This window comes from Lampris incognitus, chromosome 17 (genome assembly GCF_029633865.1).
Source record: "Lampris incognitus isolate fLamInc1 chromosome 17, fLamInc1.hap2, whole genome shotgun sequence".
Taxonomy (NCBI): Eukaryota; Metazoa; Chordata; class Actinopteri; order Lampriformes; family Lampridae; genus Lampris; species Lampris incognitus.
This window is the reverse complement of record NC_079227.1, coordinates 31,363,667-31,386,827: the sequence shown is the minus strand read 5'-3', so window position 1 is coordinate 31,386,827 and position 23,161 is coordinate 31,363,667. Positions and strand designations below refer to the sequence as shown.

Sequence of the window (23,161 nt, the reverse complement as noted above, 5' to 3'; positions counted from 1 at the left end):
TGTTGTGTAAGGACACAATATTTATCAGTTGCATGGACACCAGAGGCCAGACAGAATTTTCCCGAGATTTGCTGTCAGGGGTTAACGGTGACCTGTAATAATGGGTAAGGCAGGGGTAATCCATGCCTGATTAAAGGATGAGGGCATCAACAGTTGTGAGTCCCTCTGAGGCCAGAGAGTTGCGTAGCCGCTTTGAAGATGAGGAGTTAAAGCAGGTGAGCGTGCAGCCATGTGCCGGATTGGGCCGAGGGCACACAGGTCGGGTGTTCCTGGTCTTGTTTTAGCTAGTGCAGCTGAGAGGAGGGATAGCAAGTGGTATTCTGACAACAGCTCGCTGAGCGACTGAGAGCCTTTTTCTCCCCGGCTGAGTCAGAGCATGATCCTGTGTTGGTTTGATTCTTACCTCTCTGCCCTAATCCTTTTATTTATTTATTTATAGGCCTCCAGCACCTGGTCAGCAGAGAGTGAGCTATGGTCGCTGGGCCTGAAGGAGAGGGGATGTGTCCTGGACGACTACCCCAGTGAGGAGTTCCACTCCCTGGCCACAGCTCAGCTGCCTGCCCACCAACTCTTGGAGCAGAGACAAACTCTGCTGAGGCTGTTGGTGGACAACTGGAACACTGGGTAAATAGACACACATGTGGAACGGTGACACCCTCATTGCGCACAATGTCCAACGCCTCCCTCCAGATTGTACCCACAGCTTGCTCACGACCTTAATATTTTGAGAAAGAGACGCATTCATTGAGTGTTAGGCAGAAAAAAGATAATGGCAGCAAGGTCATTCAGGGTTGGCTGGTGATTTTTGTCCCGTCTACCATGGCCATCAGGTGATTACGGGGCTAAAGAAGGGACATCGCATTATAGTGAACAGTCATTTTATCTCCCTACGATCAGCTCGGCACAGCTGGCCACATATCAGCCTTTGTTTGGGCTTATAGGGTGTATCGGTCCACAGCCTTCACTTCGGGAATTAACCGGGATTTTGTTGCACACAACTCAGCATGATTTAATGTAGCAGATGTGTGTGTGAGCCGGTCATCGGTTCAAGTAGGGAGAGGCAGGGAGCCGGGCTGCTTCACCGAAATCCCTGTAGGAGGAATAGAAAAGAAATAACATACAAAATGTCCATTAGATGATTTGATTAATTTGTGAGGACAGTGCTTTCAAAGGACACACCCCCCCCCCCGAGCAGTTATAAATGAGTGTCCACTTGGACTGTAGAATAAAGTGATCCATCCTGCAGACAAAGACTGAGAAACTGTCTAACATTCATGACAGGTATATCTGACATCTTCGAGTCATTAGACTTCACTTTGAATGACCTCGCTGTGCTACAGTCAGACACCGAAGACATGAAATGGACTTTTACTGTAAATGCTGTGGCACACTCCTAGCGTGTTGCTTGAGTCATTATGTAGTGATGGGTGTGAACAGAATTGAATGATTAATATTAAAGCAATCAACATAATCCCTCCCATCCACCCCTTGTCATACTAACAGTTAATGATTGTGTCACTTACAGGCTGTTTATACCTGGCAATAACATGTGTCTTGAAGGAGCGTTTGGGTAGCATAGTAGTCTATTCTGTTGCCTACCAACACAGAGATCGCCGGTTCGAATCCCTGTGATAACTGTGTCATATAGCACTGTAGTGTATAGCAGAGACCCTCAGATCCCTTGACTCTACTACCATTAGGCACGTGCGGGGCTGCTAAGGACTGTATATTCTGCAGCAGAATGTCGGTCACATCTTTATGCCTCTTAGCTGAGTTGTCCGAGTGACCTACAGATCACAAGGCTGAAGCCGTTACCCTCTTCTATCAGCCGTGCAGTGCTCTCACAATTCTTCTAAAGAAGCTATCTGATGGGCACGCACTCGAATGAGCAATGATGTATTAAACTTGTCTCTTAAAGGGAAACAGTCACAATTTTCAACATTATCTCGACGTATATGGTATGTTGTTGTTATCTCTGGCGGCACGGTGGCGCAGTGGTTAGCACGGTTGCCTCACAGCAGGAAGGTCCTGGGTTCGAGCTCAGAGTAGTTCAACCTTTGGGGTCGTCCTCTGTGTGGGTTTCCTCCGGGTGCTCCGGTTTCCTCCCACAGTCCAAAGATACGTAGGTCAGGTGAATTGGCCATACTAAATTGTCCCTAGGTGTGAATGTGTGTGTGTCAGCCCTGTGATGGCTTGGCGGTCTGTCCAGGGTGTCTCCCCACCTGCCGTCCAATGACTGCTGGGATAGGCTCCAGTGACCCTGAGAGCAGGATAAGCAGTTTGGATAATGGACGGATGGATAGTTATCTCTCTCTCTCTTGTCTATATGTTGTATTCTCATACAAGGCAGCCTATCATCATTTGCCATTAGGCTGCACTGTATAAGAAAAAGCAAATAACACTACATACAGCTGTCTAGGAAAATGCAAGTAACAATGCTACAGTTGTACAGTTGTATGTACTAGCGTTGTTTGCAGTTTCTCATTCAATTTATGAGCTTGTCCACTAGTTGGCTCTTTCACATAGACGTGCATCAGGCTGCTAATTATGTGTTATCACATCAGTGTGTCCATAGAGTGATAATGTTGAAAATCATGATTTTGGCGTCCGGGTAGCGTAGCGGTCTATTCTGTTGCCTACCAACACGGGGATCGCCAGTTCGAATCCCCGTGTTACCTCCGGCTTGGTCAGGCGTCCCTACAGACACAATTGGCCGTGTCTGCGGATGGGAAGCCGGAGTGGGTATGTGTCTTGGTCGCTGCACTAGTGCCTCCTCTGGTCAGTCGGGGTGCCTGTTCAGGGGGGAAGGGGAACTGGGGGGAATAGCGTGATCCTCCCACACGCTACGTCCTCCTGGCGAAACTCCTCACTGTCAGGTGAAAAGAGGCGGCTGCCGACTCCACATGGGTCGGAGGCGGCATGTGGTAGTCTGCAGCCCTCCCCGGATCAGCTGAGGGGGTGGAGCAGCGATCGGGACGGCTTGGAAGAATGGGGTAATTGGCTGGGTATAATTGGGGAGGGGGAGAAGGGGGGGATCATGATTGTTTCCCTTCAAGAGGTGGTCTGATCTCAATAGGATCGATTTAATTATAACCATGGGGTGAGGGTGGGGGGGTTCAATGCCATTTGTGATGCTAAGCTAACTTTACTTTCTTTCAGTGACAACTACTCACAGTACCTTACAGCCGACGTAATCGACAACAACGGACACCAAGTTAAAACCACCAAATCCTCCTTCTTCCACTTCCTGGCCCGCCTCAAATGGGTACCGTCCTATCTCCTCCTTGAGGACGGAAGTCAAGAAGCTACCTTCTTGTGTCCAAACTCAGTGTACTTGTTTTCACCCGAGGTCTTCGGCCTTCTGGGGACTCACGTCTGCTATGTGGACATACAGCCCAGCGAGTTCAGTAGAGCTCTCGGTAAGAAGTTCACCTGTAGTGAGGAGCCAGCGGGCCTTGTGAAAAACAGCCACTGGTGTTCACTGATTTATATATTTTTTTCCGTAAAATGTGCACATAAACTATTAATGGGATCACCAATTTTCTCTTATTTTGAGATTATTTGTTGGTACAATCAACATTTAAGAGCGTAGCAGAGTCTGCATATCTGCCCAACAGTCCTGTTGTTCAGCCACATCTTCTGAAGTCCAAAAATCCTTATTCTACAATATGGAAAGACAGTTTATATATATATATATATATATATATTTCCCCCCTTTTTTCTCCCCAATCATACCTGGCCAATTACCCCCCTCTTCCGAGTCGTCCCGGTCGCTGCTCCACCCCCTCTGCCGATCCGGGGAGGGCTGCAGACTACCACATACCTCCTCCAATACATGTGGCATCACCAGCCGCTTCTTTTCACCTGACAGTCAGGAGTTTCACCGGGGGGGGGATGTTGTTGTGTGCGGCCAGATGTCTATCATATGATACCTCATTAATTTTTCTACTAATGACCATAATAATAATAATAAAGTGAACATACCAGAGATCTGGTGTCTACTGTTCCTTCTTTTCTTTGTGTTTAGGCATGAACCACAACATCTCTGTGGAAGAGCTGACCAGTTACCTAAAGAAATGGTGCATCAAGCCTGAGGCTGAGAACCAGGACGAGACACTGGCCGACGAGTCCGACGGGTCCGATTTCACCTCCACCATACAACACATCCACAATGTCTACTCCTACCTGCAGAAGAACTTCTCTCAGAGCAGCCTCAAGGAGCTGTTCCAGCATACTCCGGCTGTCTTCATAGAGCACAGCAGGTCCGTCTTTTTCCCAGGTTTTAACAAAACAGTCGAGAGGCATTTTGCTTTTGTTTTTCAGCATTAATTTTTGTTGGTTGATGCAGACGTGAGAGGATCTGACTTTTTCTTCCTCCTCCCAGGCGTGACAATGGCTGGTGTTCTGGCCACTTCCACCACCTGAAGGAGGTGTGCTGGAGAGACCCGACCACCATGTTCCAGCGTTACAAACAACTTGTATGCAACCCAGGCAGCAACGTCCAGCAGCCCAGGGTCCTAGCCCCCTTCTATAGCCAACTGGAAGGCATGAAGGACTTCTTCACCAGGGTACGCTGCTCCATCGTCCTAAACTCACCAGGACCCCATGTCTCTCTTTTTGCTTCTGTTTTTATATTTCATTCATTGATAGTGACAGGTGTGATGTTATTCCACACATACACACAAATCAGTATATCAGGGGACCAAGCTCTTCCTCACTTCAGACTATAGTCCATCAAAATATAACAGTGTGTAAGAGGCTGTTTAGACTGGGTATTAATGTGTGTCTTGGGTGATCCGGTCACAAGTGGACAGCCCAAATACACCAGTTCACACCTGGCATTAGAACGTGTCTTGAGTGACCACTTGTGATTGGTTCTCACTTTCCCGCTCTATATGCAAATAGACATGGGAGGGGGGGGGTAGCCACAGCTGCAAGCAGAGAAAGGGAGCATGGCTCGCAGGAGAGCAGTCCACCGGCCTGTGTGAGTAAACAATTGAAAGACATTAAATTTTCACATTATTGGGGTGTCCGGGTAGTGTAGCAGTCTATTCTGTTGCCTACCAACACAGGGCTCGCCAGTTCGAATCCCTGTGTTACTTCCGGCTTTGTGGGGCGTCCCTACAGACACAGTTGGCCAGGTCTGCAGGTGGGAAGCCGGATGTGGGTATGTGTCCTGGTTGCTGCACTAGTGCCTCCTCTGGTCAGTCGGGGTGCCTGTTTGGAGAGGAGGGGGTACTGGGGGGAATAGCGTGATCCTCACACGCGCTATGTCCCCCTGGCGAAATTCCTCACTGTCAGGTGAAAAGAAGTGGCTGGTGACTCCACATGTATCAGAGGAGACATGTGGTAGTCTGCAGCCCTCCCCGGATCGGCAGAGGGGGTTGGAGCAGCGACCAGGTCGGCTTGGGGTAACTGGCCAGATACAATAGGCGAGAAAATGGGGGGGGGGGGGACTTATCATTTGGCAACATGTAAATGTCTGAAAATTAGAGTTTGTAATTCTCAACCCAGTCAGCCTCGACCCGATCACGTCAGTTCAGGCTCGGGTTATTTAATTAATTATTTAATTATTCCAGCGGGTTTGAGAGGGTCAGGCTCTGCACTGTGATGGACAAGTGAACTTGAACCTGAAGTTGAACTTGAATGTGCAAGCGGGCGGGGGCTCTTCCACGGTGGTGGGTCTGATGTGTGTCAGAAATGACAGACAAGGTAAAAAAAATAAAAACTAAACTAAACCCAGAGGCAGCTTTGGTGACCGCAGTGCAGCCTAGCACACGTGCATGTACACTTAAAATGCGAACATGTGGACAAATGCGTCAGAGGCGACCTCCGAATGTGGCCTAAAGTGATCAGATCTCAGGACGCATTGGGTGCATTCACACCTGTACTTAGAGCTGTCCACTTGTGGTCAGATCCCCCAAGATGCATCCCCCCCCTTTTTTTTCTCCTCAATTGTATCCGGCCAATTACCCCACTCTTCCAAGCCGTCCCGGTCGCTGCTCCATCCCCTCCACCCCCCCACCAATCTGGGGAGGGCTGCAGACTACCACATGCCGCCTCCAATACATGTGGAGTCGCCAGCCGCTTCTTTACACCTGATAGTGAGGAGTTTTGCCAGGGGCACATAGCGCGGGAGGGTCACGCTATTCCCCCCGGTTCCCCCTCCCCCCTAAACAGGCGCCCCCGACCGACCAGAGGAGGCACTAGTGCAGCAACCAGGACACATACCCACGTCCAGTTTCCCACCTGCAGACACAGCCAGTTGTGTCTGTAGGGACGCCCGACCAAGCTGGAAGTAACACAGGGATTCGAACCGGCGATCTCTGTTTTGGTAGGCAACAGAATAGACCACTACGCTACCCAAACGCTCCTTCAAGACACATGTTATTGCCAGGTATAAACAGCCTGTAAGTGACACAATCATTAACTGTTAGTATGACAAGGGGTGGATGGGAGGGATTATGTTGATTGCTTTAATATTAATCATTCAGTTCTGTTCACACCCATCACTACATAATGACTCAAGCAACACTAAAAAGATTTGCTTATGTTGAGGAGCGACGCAGGTGGATGTGAGACTACAAATTTTGTCGATTTTTTTGGCATACATTAGATAGAGCTACTTGTGTATAACCGGCTAACTTGATGAAGGGAAAACATTGGATATACAAGGTTTACACTGGGGAAAAAACTGGGACACTATAAGCTTCTTTTCTGTGATTAACCACCACTGATTAAAAAAGGCACCATCTCTCTGTTTTTACTCTCCAACTTTACTTTTGACTGGACTTTCCATTTTATCTGTGAAGATGACCTTCACCGAGTCTGTACAATATAATGTGTGACGCACAAACCCTCTGCGTGTCTTGATTGCATGTGTAGCTGTTGAATGTGGAGCACAGCCCCAACATGAAGCAGTATGTGGATTTACTGGAGCTGATCTCTTCGTCCTCCCCCATACCGACTGCATCTGTGCTACAGGACGTGTCAGTGCTGTATGCCACATTAGGTGAGGACAGTTAGATTGTCAGCCCGAAGTCTTCTCTCTCTCTCTCGCTCTCTCTCACGTTCCTTGACTCACATGCTTCTTAGCTGTTTATGCTCAGTCTGTCTGTGGCCAATTAGCTTTACTTTACCTCCCTCTCGACTAGTGTCTTTCCCCCATTGTCATCTCCTCCCACTGTATCTGCAGTGGTGCTGTGGGTCAGAGGTTCATATGCAGTTCGAGAGTGGGACGTTTGTCCAGATGGCTTTATTGCAATATGATAAAACACAACATAATATTACTCTCACCCTTCATCAGCGCAAAAGTGCAAGATTCCGATGTCTGGCGACCATGATGACATCACCCAAACCAACTCCAGCTACTGCAGCACCCTGAAGGGTTAGGAACACTCACATATAAACACATATTGTGAACACAACCAACAATCACATACATGCTCATGCAGTTGGTAAACGCACTAAAGGCTTGTAACAGGTTCGCCATGCCCCCCCCCCTTTTTTTTTTTTCATCCGACGGTCAGGTATGTTGGTCGACAAGAGGGTGTTCCCCACGAAGGAAAACACCTGGGTGACCCTGGCCCGCAGACCGATGATCGCAGACAGCAAAGAGCTGGAGAAGATCTTTAAACCCCACCAGCAGGTCTGTCTGCTCAACATGCCTCCACCAACCAAGACCACTGGCCCCGCCAGCAGGACTGGGAACCAGCAGGGTACGCTGCTATTACAGTCATTCTGTTTGTTATAGCTCTGTGCAGTGCTTTGTTGCAGTTGTAAGATGCATATATTAAGTGTCCTTTTAGTTTTAATTTGGCACTACTTCTTCTCTAGATACTGGACACACTTTGAGTACATTTTGACGATTTTGGACTCTTGACATGAAAGGAACTAAGATGTGTGTGAACCCCCCCCCCCCCCATCTTTCCCCACTAGGTCAGGCAGCGACAAAAGAGCAAGGTAGCAGAAACACACCTTGCTTCAGCGAGAGCAACCGGTCTCTGTTCCTGGAGATCTGCAATGTCCGTCGGCTGTCCGAGTGCGTGAGGACGGAGGCCCAGACGGAAGTCTGGAGGCCCTCTCCCTTCCTGCAGAACCTGGTGCGCTCGATGGTTCCCTATATCCAGAGGTTCCTCTACCACCATGAGGAGCTGACAGATGTTTACGCAGAGCTGCTTGATGACCACATCGGCAACCGAATCAAGCAACTTTCCTATGGGCAGGTCAGAACATCATTCTTAAGAGGGAAAGAACTCCTCTGACTTGGAGTGAGTGATACAATCCCAACGTTTTGTCTGTCTCTGTATTTGTCTGTGCCCGCCTGTGTTTAGGTAGGCAAGCTGTATATCCACTACCTGCTGTCTGTACCAGACGAGGCACCCGTGGTGGAGGTAGAGGATGTCATCTGTCTCTTAAAGGACAGGAAGGAGTTCTATATCCAGCAAGACCACCTATCACCCAAGCTAGACATCTGCAGGTTTGTGTGTTCATCGTCTAGTTCTAGATGGGTAGGCCTATCAACAAGTACAATATTTAATTCATTATAGTACTTGTCTGAAATTTATGTAAAATATTTTTTTTAACTTTGCTAGCCGGCAGCCAAATTTGTCTCTTTTTTTCCCATCGCAGATTTGAAGCTCGCATGTATCTCACAGCTGGTGTGATGCACAGTACATACATATTGATTTGAGTGAGTCAGCCAGGAGCTAAACCGTCAGTCTGTTGCTCCACTGGAAAAGCGCTTTAAAAAAAAACAACTCTCCAGCCGTTTAGAAATGCGCTCTCCATGGCTTTCTCAACTTAATTCACTCAGCTAGTAGAAAAATCTCCAATATCACAAATAGACCATCCTTGATTTTAGAGGTGTTGCACTGAAAGAGGGGTTTCTAACACTTAGGAACCAGACCAGAGTTTATGGAGAAATAACTCCCTCAAACATTAAGTAATGGCTGTTATTATGAAAGACTGTGGACCTCACTGTGGTCCATCTGATATTTAATTGATGAAAAAGTTGCCTAAAGTGAAGGAGTTCCAAGTATCTCAGGGTCTTGTTCACGAGTGAGGGTAGGATGGAGCGAGAGATTGACATGCAGATTGGTGAAGCATCAGCAGTAATGCGGACATTGTACTGGACCGTTGTGGTGAAGAGAGAGCTGAGCCGGAAGACAAAGCTCTCAATTTACCAGTCAGTCTTCGTTCCAGCCCTCACCTATGGTCATGAGCTTTGGGTAGTGACCGAAAGGGTGAGATTGCAGATAGAAGTGGCTGAAATGAGTGTCCTCCGTAGGGTGTCTGGGCTCAGCCTTAGAGATAGGGTGAGGAGCTTGGACATTCGGAGGGAGCTTGGAGTAGAGCCGTTGCTCCTTCGCATCAAAAGGAGCCAGTTGAGGTAGTTCGGGCATCTGATTAGGATGCCTCCTGGGTGCCTTCCTTTGGAGGTTTACCGGGCATGGCCAACTGGGAGGAGACCCCGGGGTAGACCCAGAACTTGCTGGAGGGACTACATGTCCAATCTGGCCTGGGAACGCCTTGGGATCCCTCAGGAGGATCTGGAGGGCGTTGCTGGGAGAGGGACGTCTGGAGTGCCCTACTTAGCTGGCTGCCACCACGACCCGACCCCGGAGAAGTGGCTGATGGTGAATGAATTGATGAAAAAAAAAGACAATCTTTTTTCTTTCTTTCTTTTTTTTTTTTTGTTGCCTTTTTCATTAGCTTTTACAATAGAAACAGACTGCAAAGAGAGGGTTTAGAGAGAGTAGGGGAAGACATGTAACAAAGTACCCATGGCCAAATTCGAACCCAGGTCATTAGAATCAGGCCTGAGCCTACATGCTACGCACCCAACCGTCAAAGCCACCAAGATGCCCCAGAGGCAGAATCCTTAATGAATTTCAGCTATTAGCAGAAAGAAGAGGATTATATGAATTATGGAGAGCACATTTTAAAGGAGTTAACATCAACACTGGAAATAATCAAGCCTAATCGATAGTATTGGCCCATCAAGCAGGATGTATAATGGAATCATAGCCATAAAACCATGTTAAATACATGTGTTTGTGTATTTTGCCATGTATGCCAACGGTTTTGCAATAGCCTGTGTGTGCACACTTGTGTTTCAGAGAGCTGGTGAAACTTTTCTGCTTGGAGTCCAGCCACCAGCGCGAACTGCTGGATTTCCTGAGCAGGTTAATGACCTCCCTCAGCGTAAGTCAAGCAACCTCTTCCAGCGCTGCAGCACTAACCCGTATCTGATGACATGGCTACTTGGTTTCACTCACACTCCCTTGTTCCATCAGGCCTTTTTTTTTTTTTTTTTTACGCACATGCAAAAACACACCACCAAGGGACCCGATAGGAACTAGAATTAATAGGACTTTTCCTCATGGGGCTAGAGTCACATTTACATAGCAGCTTGCACCTCATCCGCTCTCCATTCCAGAGATCTGTACATCAGGCACAATTTAAAGAAAGAGGCATTGCTCTGTGGCGTAGATCAGGCTCGAATCAACACTTAATCACTGCTAAGTAAACTAATCCTGTATGATTTTCTACATGCAACCTTTATGTTGGAACATGATTTAGGTCTGAATTGGTGTGAATATAAAATCTAGATTCAAATGAAGAAAAAAGACAAATTTTGTCTGTCGAATATGAAGTAACTGATTAAGCTTGCCAAATTGGCTAAAATGTGATCTCTTGTGCTGAGTACTTGCTAGTTTCACTCTCTGAACTTCAATAGCTGGATCAGCAGACGCAGGTCGCGCCCTCTGTTGCTTCCTTTGTTGTGAAAATCTGACAGGGGCGGGTTCAGCTGTGGTACTTCCTGGTATTTAAACACACAGCTGCACTGCAGCATCATTCCTTGTGTGTCAGCCCTAATTGGGTAAAGACCTGCTGGTCTACCTGTGCAAGTCCACTGAGCAAGGACAGACTGGTAATTCCCTTTTCTACTAGTCCCTCCCCTTGCCTGCCTCACCCACCATGTGCTACAAAGACATCCCTGTCATTCACTTTTATAAAAAAAAAATTTTTTTTAATCACGTCTGTCGCAGGCAATGCAACCCTGAGAACCTCTGTTCACTCAGAAAAGCCTTCTCTACTTACTCCTCCTTCACTTTTGGCTTATGGAATTGCCAATCAGCTGTAAATAAAAACAGAATTTATCAAAGCACTTGCTAATCTGTCAGATATTCAGGTACTAACCCTGACCAAAATCTGGATACGTCCACAAAACACTCACACCGGCCGCACTCTCTGATGACTGCTTTCTCACACACACCCTGTTCTGTTGGATGTGGAGGTGGTACGGGTGCCCTCATTTCCAAAGAGACATTTCAAATTCCAAAGAAAATTTCTCCGCTAAGCAACAACTCCTTCTTTGAACACCATGCAATTATGGTTACTGCTCCTATTAAGCTATTTGTGGTTTTCATATACCGCCCACCAGGGTGTCAGCTGGGGAACTTTGTAGTCAAACTAGACATGTTACTCTCAGCCATTCCTGATGATGACACACCACTGATTGTCATGGCAGACATGAATATCATATTGAAAAACCCAAGCGACTGACTTCCTGTCTCTCCATCCCTCCTACACACAAAGCGGGCAATACTCTTGATCTGATCTTAACTCGGAACTGCTCCACAGCAAATCTGACTATCCCTACATCACCCCCCTACATCTGTCAGACCACGTCTTTATTCAATTTACGGCCTCCTTACTGGAACATCCTCACATTCCTCTACAAAGGGTCTCCTTCTGCCAAATCTCCAGTCCTTTACACCGACCCAGCTCTCCAATGAGGTCTTGGCTTCCATGCCTCCTCATAATGAATTCTCTTCACTCCCTGTCAACGAGGCTACGGGCACACTAGCCTCCTCACTAGCCTCCTCTCTTAACAATCTCTGTCCTCTATCATCCAAACCTGCTCGTAATTCGTAATGCCCCCCCCCCCCAGTCCATGGCTTACTGAGGTCATCAGAGAGCAAAGGGTGGGGCTCAGAGCAGCGGAGAGAAAATGGTGTAAAACCAGAGAGTCCACTGACCTCAGTGACTATCAGCATCTCCTAGTGTCATTCTCCTCCAGCTTAAAAACAGCTAAGACCACTTACTATCAGAACAAGATCTGTGGCGTCACTGATGTTGGAAAATGTTTTCTGCTTTCAACTCACTCCTCAATCTGCCTCCTCCTCCAATGTCCACTCTGCTCACTCCTGACATGTTCGCCTCGTACTTCACTGATAAGGCTTCTGCCATCAATAACCAGTTCTCTGAGCCTGACCAACTCTATCTGCTGCTGCCAGCTAACAGTGCCTCACTCACCTCATTCTCCCCCCTGACTGGGGTGGAAGTCTCTAAGCTTCTGCTGGACTCCCGTCCCACTACCTGTCCGCTGGACCCGATACCATCCAACATCCTACAGACCATTTTCCCCGCACTTAACCCCGCAATCACACACATCATCAACTCCTCGCTTACATTACAACAGGTGTGTTCCCCACCGCATTTAAGCAAGCTCGGGTCACCCCGCTACTCAAAAAACCTACACTCAACCCAGCCCAGGTTGAAAACTACAGACCAGTTTCACTCCTGCCCTTTCTTTCAAAAATACTTGAACGCACAGTCTTTATCCAAGTCTCTGAATTCCTTTCTAACGATCTGTATGATCCGAATCAGTCTGGCTTTACGCAAGGTCACTGTACCGAAACTGCACTCGTGTCGGTAATAGAATCACTGTGTTTAGCTAGAGCTGCTGGTCAGTCCTCAGCTTTACTGCTACTAGATCTGTCAGCTGCCTTTGACACAGTTAACCACCAAATCCTCCTCTCCACACTCACTGAGCTTGGTATCTCAGGATCTGCCCTCCGCTGGTTCAAGTCCTACCTCTCGGGGAGATCTTTTAGAGTATCTTGGAGGGGAGAAGTGTCCAAACCGCACAGCTTATCCACAGGGGTACCTCAAGGGTTAGTGCTCGGTCCCCTCTTCTCAGTAGACACCTCCTCACTTGGTGCAATCATCTGCTCCCATGGTTTCTCATGCCATTGCTATCCTGACGATACCCAGCTCTTCATATCATTCTTGCCAGATGACCTCACAGTCTCGGCACAGATATCGTCATGCCTTGCTGATATCTCTAGATGGATGAAAGGTTAATCATTCTATCTAAGACTGAGCTCTTTTTCATCCTAGCCAGTCCATCCTTTTCTCTTTTTCTTTTTTTTCAAGCCAGTCTATCCTTACAACAGCAGATCAATATCCAGCTTGGATCAACCCAACTCGTGCCCACAAAGTCTGGCCTAAACCTGGGTGTCATGATTGATGACCAACTAACCTTTAAGGTTCACGTGGCTTTGCTTGCTCGGTCGTGCCGATTTGCCCTGTACAACATCAGGAAAATTGGACTCTACCTGTCTGAGCATGCAGCACAACTTCTTGTACAGGCTCTTGTAATAACGCGCATTGACTACTGCAACTACTTACTGGCAGGTCTCCCTGCATGTACTTCCAAATCTCTGCAAATGATCCAGAATGTGGCGGCATGTCTGGTCTTCAATCAGCCCCAAACAGCACGTCACGCCACTGTTCATATCCCTCCACTGGCTCCCAGTTGCTGCCCACATCAAATTCAAAACCTTAATGCTTGCTTACAAAACAGCAACAAAAACAGCTCCCGCCTACCTGAACTCCCTCATTCAGATCTACACTCATTCCCGCTCACTACGCTCTGCCAATGAAAGGCAGCAGGCACTTCCACCACAAAGGGGCCCCAAGTCAATAGCCAGACTCTTCTCTTGTGTAGTTCCCTGGTGGTGGAATGACTTACCAAACTCCATTTGATCCACTGAGTCCCTCTCCATCTTTAAGAAGAAGCTAAAGTCCCAGTTCTTTCTCGAACACCTCCATACCTGATGGTATTAAAAAGGGGGGGGCACTTCTATGCACCCTATGCATTGCCTTTGTGCACTGCATGTCCTATTGGACTTGAACCTAGATTTTTTTTGACACTTGCATTGTCGCCTCCTGATTAGATCCTTGCTTGTGTTGTATTAACTCTCAGATGTACGTTGCTTTAGATGAAAGCGTCTGCTAAATGAAATTGTAATTGTAAAAAAATAAAATTATGATAATTTGGACTAGATTTTGATTGAGGGTATCTTTCTTTTTATACCACATGACATCAGGAATTAAAGTTTGTATATGTGTTTGAATCCTGAGCTGTGTCATCCAGTGATGTGAATAACGACAACATATCAAAGCAAGTAGCTAAATAAATTCAACAAGAAGGATAGGATATATGGCAAGTTTGCCAAATGGCCCAATGGGATTCGAGTCCATCAGCCCTTGCGGATATTTACTAGTCATCTTGTGCCTCAGGAAAGCCAAAATATTACACAGGACCTTTAACACACTGAAGACAGACTAGGCCCCCCCCCCCCCCACCACCATATGAAAGGCTTTGCGCATTTAATATTCCCGCTTTTATTATTATTATTTCATTGTTCCAGGGAATTGATCAAACGGTTTCTTCCAGAATATGCTAATTAGGTCATCAACACAGTAATGAGATGAGACATGTCTGAAGTCCAGATGTTGGGAGAAACGTCCCTATCTGAAAGTAATCTCAGCCCTACTCTTCTAGTACCTTACCTTGCACATGGCATTCTGAGGGAAATGAGGAAATTCATCGACCTTGGATTAAACCTCAGGTGGTTTTGCGCCTGTATGTTTGATTCATTTTCCTTGAAATGTCTTTCTGTAGTCATTTGAACGAGCTTGGTGTGCACGCCGTATGCACTCAGTTACAGGGAAAGCTGTGTGTTGGCCAAGTTCACCTGTCTTAGTTCTGCGACTGACTGCCAAGACTGTTATTGACTTTGTGTGTATGTTTGTGTGTGTGTGCATGTAGGACCCAAGCGCACTAAAGAGATTCCTGCATAGGGAGGACGTCAAAGAACTGCCTCCTGATCAGGAACCGTGGGAGGTCCCAGAGGTTAAACAGGAGAAAGGTATGGAGGGATACAAAGAGTCTTCTGAATATTGGTCTCTCGGTTACACGATGCTCCAGTGACAGCACTCATCTTTCTTTTGGAAGTGGGGTTATCGAAAAACTGGTGTCAGAAATCCTCATGTTTGCCTCAGGTTATTAAACTTTGACTTAAAATGGTCAGGTAGCGTCCGGGTGGCATGGCGGTCTATTCCGTTGCCTGCCAACACGGGGATCGCCGGATCGAATCCCCATGTTACCTCTGGTTTGGTCGGGCGTCCGTACGGACAAAATTGGCCGTGTCTGTAGGTGGGAAGCCCGATGTGGGTATGTGTCCTGGTTGCTGCACTAGAGCCTCCTCTGGTCGGTTCGGGCGCCTGTTCAGGAGGAAGGGGGAATCGGGGGGAATAGCGTGATCCTCCCACACGCTACGTCCCTCTGGTGAAACTCCTCACTGTCAGGTGAAAAGTGGCTGGCAACTCCACATGTATCGGAGGAGGCATGTGGTAGTCTGCAGCCCCTCCCCGGATCGGCAGAGGGGGCAGAGCAGTGACCGGGACGGCTCAGAAGAGTGGGGTAATTGGCCAGATACCATTGGGGAGAAAAGGGGGGGAGGAAATAAAAAAAAAAAGGTCAGGTAGATTTGTATAGACGCCTCATTAATGTGAACTCGGAATCGGTGGTTTATGGAGTCCGCCACATAAGAAACATGCTGCTGCCGTGGTAGTATTACAGCGTTCCAGCTCGTTGCTCAGTAGATGAATGACAGCTTGACTGCTTGATGCTAAACAGTGCCTTGTGCTGCACCACGATAATTTGGGCATGGGCTGCATCCTAACACGATGGCGCTCCCTCCCAGCTGTCTGTCGGTGACGTCATGAATCTGCAATTTCTCAAATGTTGATTTTTACAAAAGAGTTCAACATCCTTTCATATGATCGGTGTTTTTCATGATCTCCTGCTCACACAAACACACTACACACAGACACACACACATAAAAGCCACAACAGGTGGCATGTATTCCTAGGATGCTTTTTATGTATGCTAATTTTGGGTTTTTTCACTGTTCTGAGGGTTGTCATGAAAGAGCAGCTGTTAGCTAGCAGGAGGCAAAGAGCGAGAGGAGCGTGTCCTTCCCTGTAGAGCTGAACATACACACACGCCAAAACCCACAAGTACACACATGATCAAAATCTGTTTGGTAACAGAGGAGGGCTGAAACGGAGACAGGTTATGTAATCCCTTCTCTCTGGCTCCCTCTCTCAACTCCTGTACACCAGTCCTGCCAAAGGGGTCCACTTTTGTTAGCACCCAGGAGGAGCCACCTCGACCGGGGCAAGAGGACAGAGACCAGACGCTTATCTCCTGGCCTCCACGAGCGCCCATCCAAAACATCTGTAGCAGCACAGGTACGGTATGAATCGGCTGTTTAAAGGTCCAGAGGGATTCGTCCAGTTAAACAGACAGCGGTTTTTGAGCGTTGTTAATTATTTTTCTCATATGCAAGACAGCTGCTGCTAATTTATGTGTCCTTGTATTGGTGGACCAAGGTGGCGGTCACGCAGACGCGAACGCGGTAGAGGCGGTGATGAAGATGTGGCCTCCGCCCGCGCCACCTAAAGACAGAGACACCGAGAGAGAGGTCGCTTCCAGGGGGGGCAGCCATGTCAGGGTTCCCCAGAGTCCCGCCAATGCCTTGGAGGGTAACCCGCCCCCAAGAGCTGGTGACAGACCTGCGGACCCACACAGCCCTTACGGAGACCACAGCCTCCCGAGCCGACCCAGCTCAACTGTAACAACCACTGGCAACCCGCAGTCTTCAGGTTACACACGCTAACAAGCTTTGGCTTATTTGATTAATGAACTACGTGCTCCAGCGTGCTGCTGGTTTTGATATCAACAGCTGGTGATAGGGGATGACCATTACGTTAGCCTCTTGGTGTTCCTCACTAGGTTACCAAGTTCTACAGCTGCAGCTCTTCTCATTTGGAAATGTTTTCTAACGGCACCATGTCCTTACTGGGATAGTAAATGGAAAATAAATTCATACTGGGGTAGTAACCGGTAATATTAAGAGTCGGTAAGAAGAGCTTCAGGCATGTTTGATCATTTATGAAAAAGTTGGGAGCAATTTTGTAGTGCTGTTCTGTTACCACTAGGGGTGCCGTGCTCTTCGCTCTATGCATCCACATAGGCTCAGTAACTGAGGGGAACTCCGTCAGTGTCTTTCTTAAAGGGAAATTTCACTGATTTTCAACCTTATCTCTGTCTGTCTATGACAAGGGTAGCACATCCCAATTGACCTTTCACAAAGTACCGCCCCAGAACGGTGCTTGTCCAATCCAACTTAGTAACAGTCCGTCAAGCTTTCAAACACACAACAAAATGCTGAAACGGGTGCCTATGGGATCTGCAAATCGGATACTAGATATCTGAAGTTTGGAGGGGTTGTAATTTTCTTTCCCTTTCCGAAACCCAGAACACAAGAAGCGCAATGTCGGCAATAGATTTGGCAGTATAGCAGACCCCATGGCCAACTCAATCCATCCAAAATCAACAAAAATACCTGTCTGCTCCAAGCTAAGCTTGCTACTAGCCATTATTGATAGCTAATACAGCTAACGTATTATTACTGTTACTTTTACCCACACAATGCGCTGATTTCTTCCTTCATGTTTTGGTGTTTTCCGGCTACTTCCTGGATAGTTCTGAAATGCTTGACGGGCATAGCAACAGTAACTAAGGGGGGCGGGACTTTGCGAAAGGTCAATTGTTTCTGCATCTCTGGAGGCAGTGACAGAGTTTTTTTCTGGCCACCAGGTGACATATTGTGACGTCAGTTGGTGACTGGAAAAACTACAGCCGAGCCTGGTTACTCTTAGCATGCTGTTCAGGAAACACATCCTTGTTCTCGCGACTAAGCTACGTTTCTGGTGGAAATGACATCCCACAATTGTGTCCTTTAGCACAGAAAAATGGCATGAAAAATGTTTAATGTCCTGCAATCCCATTACTCCATGTGCTGAGCCTATGTGATGTCACAGCATTTATGAAAGCGTTGCAGGGGGATTTCCTCCGGAAATTTGTAATGGCGGCGCCATGGAATCATCAAATCTGCTTTAAAGTGGACTTTCAGAGACATTTTTTAAATTGTATGAGTTCTTTATCTGTCTTCTAACTGTGGTTTTGACCATGGGTTTACCGTTCCTTTAACTGACAGAGCGTAGCCAACAGAGTGGCGACAGAATGGGTCAGACCACTGGCAGAGGAGAACCTGGAGAGGAATGGCCCAAGACTGTCAGGACCGACCCCAGCACCGCTAACACAGACCATGCCAAGACAGACATGCCAGACAACCAGTAAATATTATCACATTTTCATAAAGACACTACCTCCTGAAATGTACTTAGTGATTATTACTCTGTATAACCCCCCCTGCTGACACACACACACACACACACATATGGATTAAAGTTCTCCAATGCTACGATGGATTTCCGTCAGGTGGATTCTAGAGAGGCCATGTATGAGATCAGTGCAGGGTTTATAAATGGTCCTTTCAGATACAGCGCGATTTGAGCTGCGCTGGCCGCTGGTTTCATTTGACGAGGAGTTCGGGGAAGTCGCGGAGGATCGAGCAAAATGGGTAGAATTTTCAAAACTTCTAGCACGACAAGTTTGTCTTTATCTTTATTATCTTTTTATTTTCATATGGCCCGGAGGCCTGTCCAGGGTGTCTCCCCGCCTGCCACCCCAGTGACTGCTGGGATAGGCTCCAGCGTCCCCGCGACCCTGACAGCAGGACAAGCGGTTCAGATATTGGACGGATGGAAGTGAAAACGAGTTCTTAGTGTGTCCCGACCTCTTTACTGCAGAAATGAACCAGGGAGAAACTCGTAACCGCCAAGAATATTCTAGAAAAGTCTATCACAGATGATGAGCTGAAAAAGACAGACTGAAAAATGTCAACTGTCAGGGAAAATAATCATGTAAGAGGAATCGACTCATTACTACCGACTGTCTACAGACCTCCAACCCAACAGAAACTCAGCCAGGCGCAGTTACCTTGTCCAGTGGCTGTGGGAGGACGAGAAAGTTGTGGTTCAAGTTTTGTTTTACTAATATTATTTTGTACGGCCGCACAGTGCGATCACTCACAAAAATGTGAAGGATTGCTTCAGGACGTAGCGCTGCTGACCTCATCGCTGAGCGTGTTGGTTTCCTTCTCTTCTTGCTAGTGTCTGAGTGTACTGTGAGAACAACAACCTGTGTTGTGTTTTCATAAATGTTGTAATGATAATGGCCCAAGATGTTGTTTAAATGCCCAAACACCCCAACTACCACAGCGTCTAAGGTGGTAGCCCTCCAGAAGCTGGTGCTGTTAGGTGATAAGAGGCTCACTTAAAACAAACAAAAAAACAATTTTGTTTGGTGTTATAAGATAAACATATGCACTGATACGAACATGACTTGGTCTGAATCCTCAGATTTTTTTTAATTTTTTTTTTTTAGGGAGTTGTTCCTTATCTGATGCGAGGGTCTAAAGACAGGATGTTGTGTTGCTGTAAAGCCCCCTGAGGCAAATCTGTGATAATGGGCCATACAAATAAAACTGACTTGACAGATAAGGATGACTGATAGAAACCATAAAAAGGGGCCAATCTGGGATCGTTTAATTAACCATGTAATTATCTTACATTGTTTGACTTGCCTGAAATGATTGCTGTCTGTTTGCCCGGGTGGCTTCCTCTTCTGTGGGTTATGACTAGTGCTGCATCTTCTCTTGTGCAGATCTCCTGTTTCATAGCCACCAGTGAACTTCTCATGCCATGTGTTAACTTGTCATGTAACAACCGAGCAACAAAAAAGTAGAATTACAAAAATATTAGTATGACTTGCCCCCCCCCCCCCTTTAAATCCTTGCACACACACATACACAGTCTTACCTTTCCTGTGGTCTTCTTCCCCTCCTTTCCGCAGCGTTGTCGGCCCCGAGGCGGTGGTGCTGGGCAGCATGTTCCAGGGGGCTGGAGGTGTTTGCCAGCGCCCCCCCCTGGCCCTGGACTTTGCTCAGTGGAACAAAGCCCATCTCCCGCTGGACACTCTGGAGAACATGGAGCTCACCTGCCAGATACCCAACACTGTGAGTACCCTGGGGGTCAACCGCCTTCACACCCCATTAGCAAAACACAACAGGCTGGTTTTATTTGAAACTGTGACAGAAGCCGCTGTGCCTGTTCTCCGGAGGGGGGGAAAAAAAGGAAGCAGCTTGTTTCAGTGTGTGCTTTGCTTCGATAGGTGGTGCTGTCGGACGAGCCGAACGACCTGGCAGAGATCGGGGAGTGGGGAGAGCAGCTGGTCAACTCCTTCCTGTGCCACTGGAAGGACAGTGACGCTCCCGGGTGCCCCTCCGCTATCATTTGGTGCAACCAGCACGCAGAGAGCGGCCAGCCCTACGACTTCAAACTCACCTTTGGGCCGACAGACGGGCCGGAGAACGGGCAGAGCGGCAAAGTGGTGTATGTGGAGGTCAAGGCGACGGTGAAGACAGAGAAGGCGTTCATCCACCTCTCTGCCAATGAGCTGGATTTCGCATTGAAAGAGAAGGAGCGGTATCACGTGTACCGAGTGTACTGCGCCGGAGACGCCAAGAATGTCCGCCTGTGCCGCATTCAGAACCTGGCACAGCACCTCCACGCCAAAGACCTCAAGTTGTTCCTGTTCATATAAACTTGTCAGGACAACAGAATAATGGCCTGACATTAGAAAGGTTGAACCATCCCGTTGCTCTCACTTCTCTGACTGATCGAGTCTGTCCATCCATTTGACAAGCACTAAGGGTTCTACCGAAGTGCTGCTCTGTCCAGATGAGGACATTTACCCCAGCAGTCCTGTAAATAATGGCAACTTGGGTCGTCCAGGTAGCATAGCGGTCTATTCCGTTGCCTACCAACACGGGGATCGCCAGTTCGAATCCCCGTGTTGCCTCCGGCTTGGTCGGGTGTCCCTACAGACACAATTGGCCGTGTGGGTATGTGTCCTGGTCGCTGCACTAGCGCCTCCTCTGGTTGGTCGGGGCGCCTGTTCGGGGGGAGGACCAGGGAATCAGTGATTCTCTGGTCATCTTCCAGAATCAGTGATGAATGAATGAATGATTTTATTTTTAATTTTTTATAATTACAATGGATTTTGCCTCTTGACAGTCCAGAATATAAGCCATATTATAGGCCATGTAGAGACACATTGCAACAGAGCCCTGTGATGGCCTGGCGGCCTGTCCAGGGTGTCTCCCCGCCTGCCGCCCAATGACTGCTGGGATGGGCTCCAGCATCCCCGCGACCCTGAGAGCAGGACAGGCGGTTTGGATGGACGGACGTTGGAACAGGAATTGAAGAGCGGGTAGAGATAGCAGGTCTAAGAGTACTACATCTGTCACGAAAGAAAAAACTTGAGGCGGCGCAATCATGATTATATTTTTGCATTACGTTATATTAACTCTGTGAAAGTGTGTGTCTTTGCTTTATGATTTACAATATCTAAAAAAAAATGCACTGTATTCTGCACTGAAGGGCCAGACCTTTTTGAAAGTAATTTCCTGTCTTTTCAAGGAGATTGAAATTGCACTGATTTTTCGGTCTTTGTTGTTTTTTAAGTTTCATCCTTAAAGGAAGGAGCAAATTTTTCCTTTTTTATTTTTATTTTAAAAACACATACCTTTTCCTAGCCTAATCAGGCCAAGATTTACACATTCCTTTTTTAAGTCATTTGAATTCATTAGAATAGTTTATCTTGGGCGTCCGGGTAGGGTAGTGTTCTATTCCGTTGCCTACCAACATGGGGATCGCTGGTTCGAATCCCTGTGTTACTTCCGGCTTAGTCGGGCGTCCCTACAGACATAATTGGCCGTGTCTGCGGGTGGGAAGCCGGATGTGGTCGCGGCCCTAGCGCCTCCTCTGGTCAGTCAGGGCACCTGTTTGGGGAGGGGGAACTGGGGGGAATAGCGTGATCCTCCCACGTGCTACGTCCCCCTGGTGAAACTCCTCACTGTCAGGTGAAAGGAAGTGGCTGGCGACTCCACATGTATCGGAGGAGGCAGGTGGTAGTCTGCAGCCGTCCCCGGCAGAGGGGGTGGAGCAGCGACCGGGACGGCTCGGTAGAGGGGGGGGGGGGTAATTGGCCAAGTACAATTGGGGAGAAAAAGGGAGGGGGAAAGTTCGTTTTATCGTTAATAGAGCATAAACAGCTGTCTGTGTTTTAGTATGCATGCAATTTGAACTTCATGTTTTTAATACTGAAAATACTATCTTTCTGTACCTTTACTGTCATACTCCGTAGAGAAATAAAATGTTTTTCCCCAACCTTTTCTAGTGCAACTCATATTCAGAAACAGACCTTTTTTTTTTTGACGTGGCTCAACAAGACATCCTTAAAAACGGGACAGACGGTAAAACAAAAATAGACAAAATATGTAAGTATAAATATGTAATTAATGCCAGTGCAAATCTGTGAGAACGCCCGAGTTCAAAAGTGATGAAGAGTAATTTGATTTCTGCATGAAGGCCAACACTGATGATGGTAGTTCATGCACACACACACACTCGACAGCTCAGTGCAGAGGTGAGGGGGGAAAGCAACTTGAAAGAAGCTGAGGCCGATTTGTTAATAGAATTTACCTTGGAACAAGTTTTAGTTGAAATGGGACAAAAAACAGTTACGGTATGAACAGCTTACAGTGGCGGTCCTAGACCATTTCAAATGGGGGGGGGCAAGGCTGGGGCCACATGCGATTTTAGGGGTACCAAATATATTAAGCACAACTGTTACATACCACCAGCACCCACGTAGGTTTGGTTGTCAGTTAGAGGTCCGTTACCTAAATGGTTTGATTATACAACATGATTTATTTTCTGGTTCCACATTTATTTATTTTTTTCTGCCTTACAAAAATATTCGCCACAGTTAGGGAGGCCAGAGTGGGGGGGGGGTCAGGCTTAATATTACGGGGACACTGCCCCCCCCTTAGAACCGCCACTGAGCAGCTACTGCATCCCTGGTTGTTCCCAGTAGCAAGCAGAAACTACCATAGGTATGCAGAGTGGTGCCTGTGTAGTCATCGTCCTTCCTTTATTGATAGATGAATCGATCACGGTTGTGGGGCAAAGTTCGGTTAAGCC

The 23,161-nt window shown here is 47.5% G+C and overlaps 1 protein-coding gene across 1 annotated transcript in view; it reads left to right on the top strand.

The window, feature by feature from the left end:
* wu:fj29h11 (uncharacterized) overlaps positions 1-22,339 on the top strand; it is a 44,766-nt gene extending 22,427 nt beyond the window's left edge. Inside the window, exons 14-29 of the mRNA XM_056297240.1 lie at positions 440-624; positions 3,160-3,419; positions 4,028-4,262; positions 4,385-4,568; positions 6,886-7,012; positions 7,307-7,387; positions 7,530-7,718; positions 7,939-8,225; positions 8,334-8,479; positions 10,122-10,206; positions 14,909-15,008; positions 16,268-16,396; positions 16,538-16,810; positions 18,208-18,346; positions 19,968-20,130; positions 20,286-22,339. Of these exons, the coding sequence (XP_056153215.1) occupies positions 440-624; positions 3,160-3,419; positions 4,028-4,262; positions 4,385-4,568; positions 6,886-7,012; positions 7,307-7,387; positions 7,530-7,718; positions 7,939-8,225; positions 8,334-8,479; positions 10,122-10,206; positions 14,909-15,008; positions 16,268-16,396; positions 16,538-16,810; positions 18,208-18,346; positions 19,968-20,130; positions 20,286-20,717 (3,015 nt within the window). The 3' untranslated portion in view covers positions 20,718-22,339. The remainder of the gene's footprint in view (positions 1-439; positions 625-3,159; positions 3,420-4,027; positions 4,263-4,384; positions 4,569-6,885; positions 7,013-7,306; positions 7,388-7,529; positions 7,719-7,938; positions 8,226-8,333; positions 8,480-10,121; positions 10,207-14,908; positions 15,009-16,267; positions 16,397-16,537; positions 16,811-18,207; positions 18,347-19,967; positions 20,131-20,285) is intronic.
* Positions 22,340-23,161: the final 822 nt, after the last annotated feature.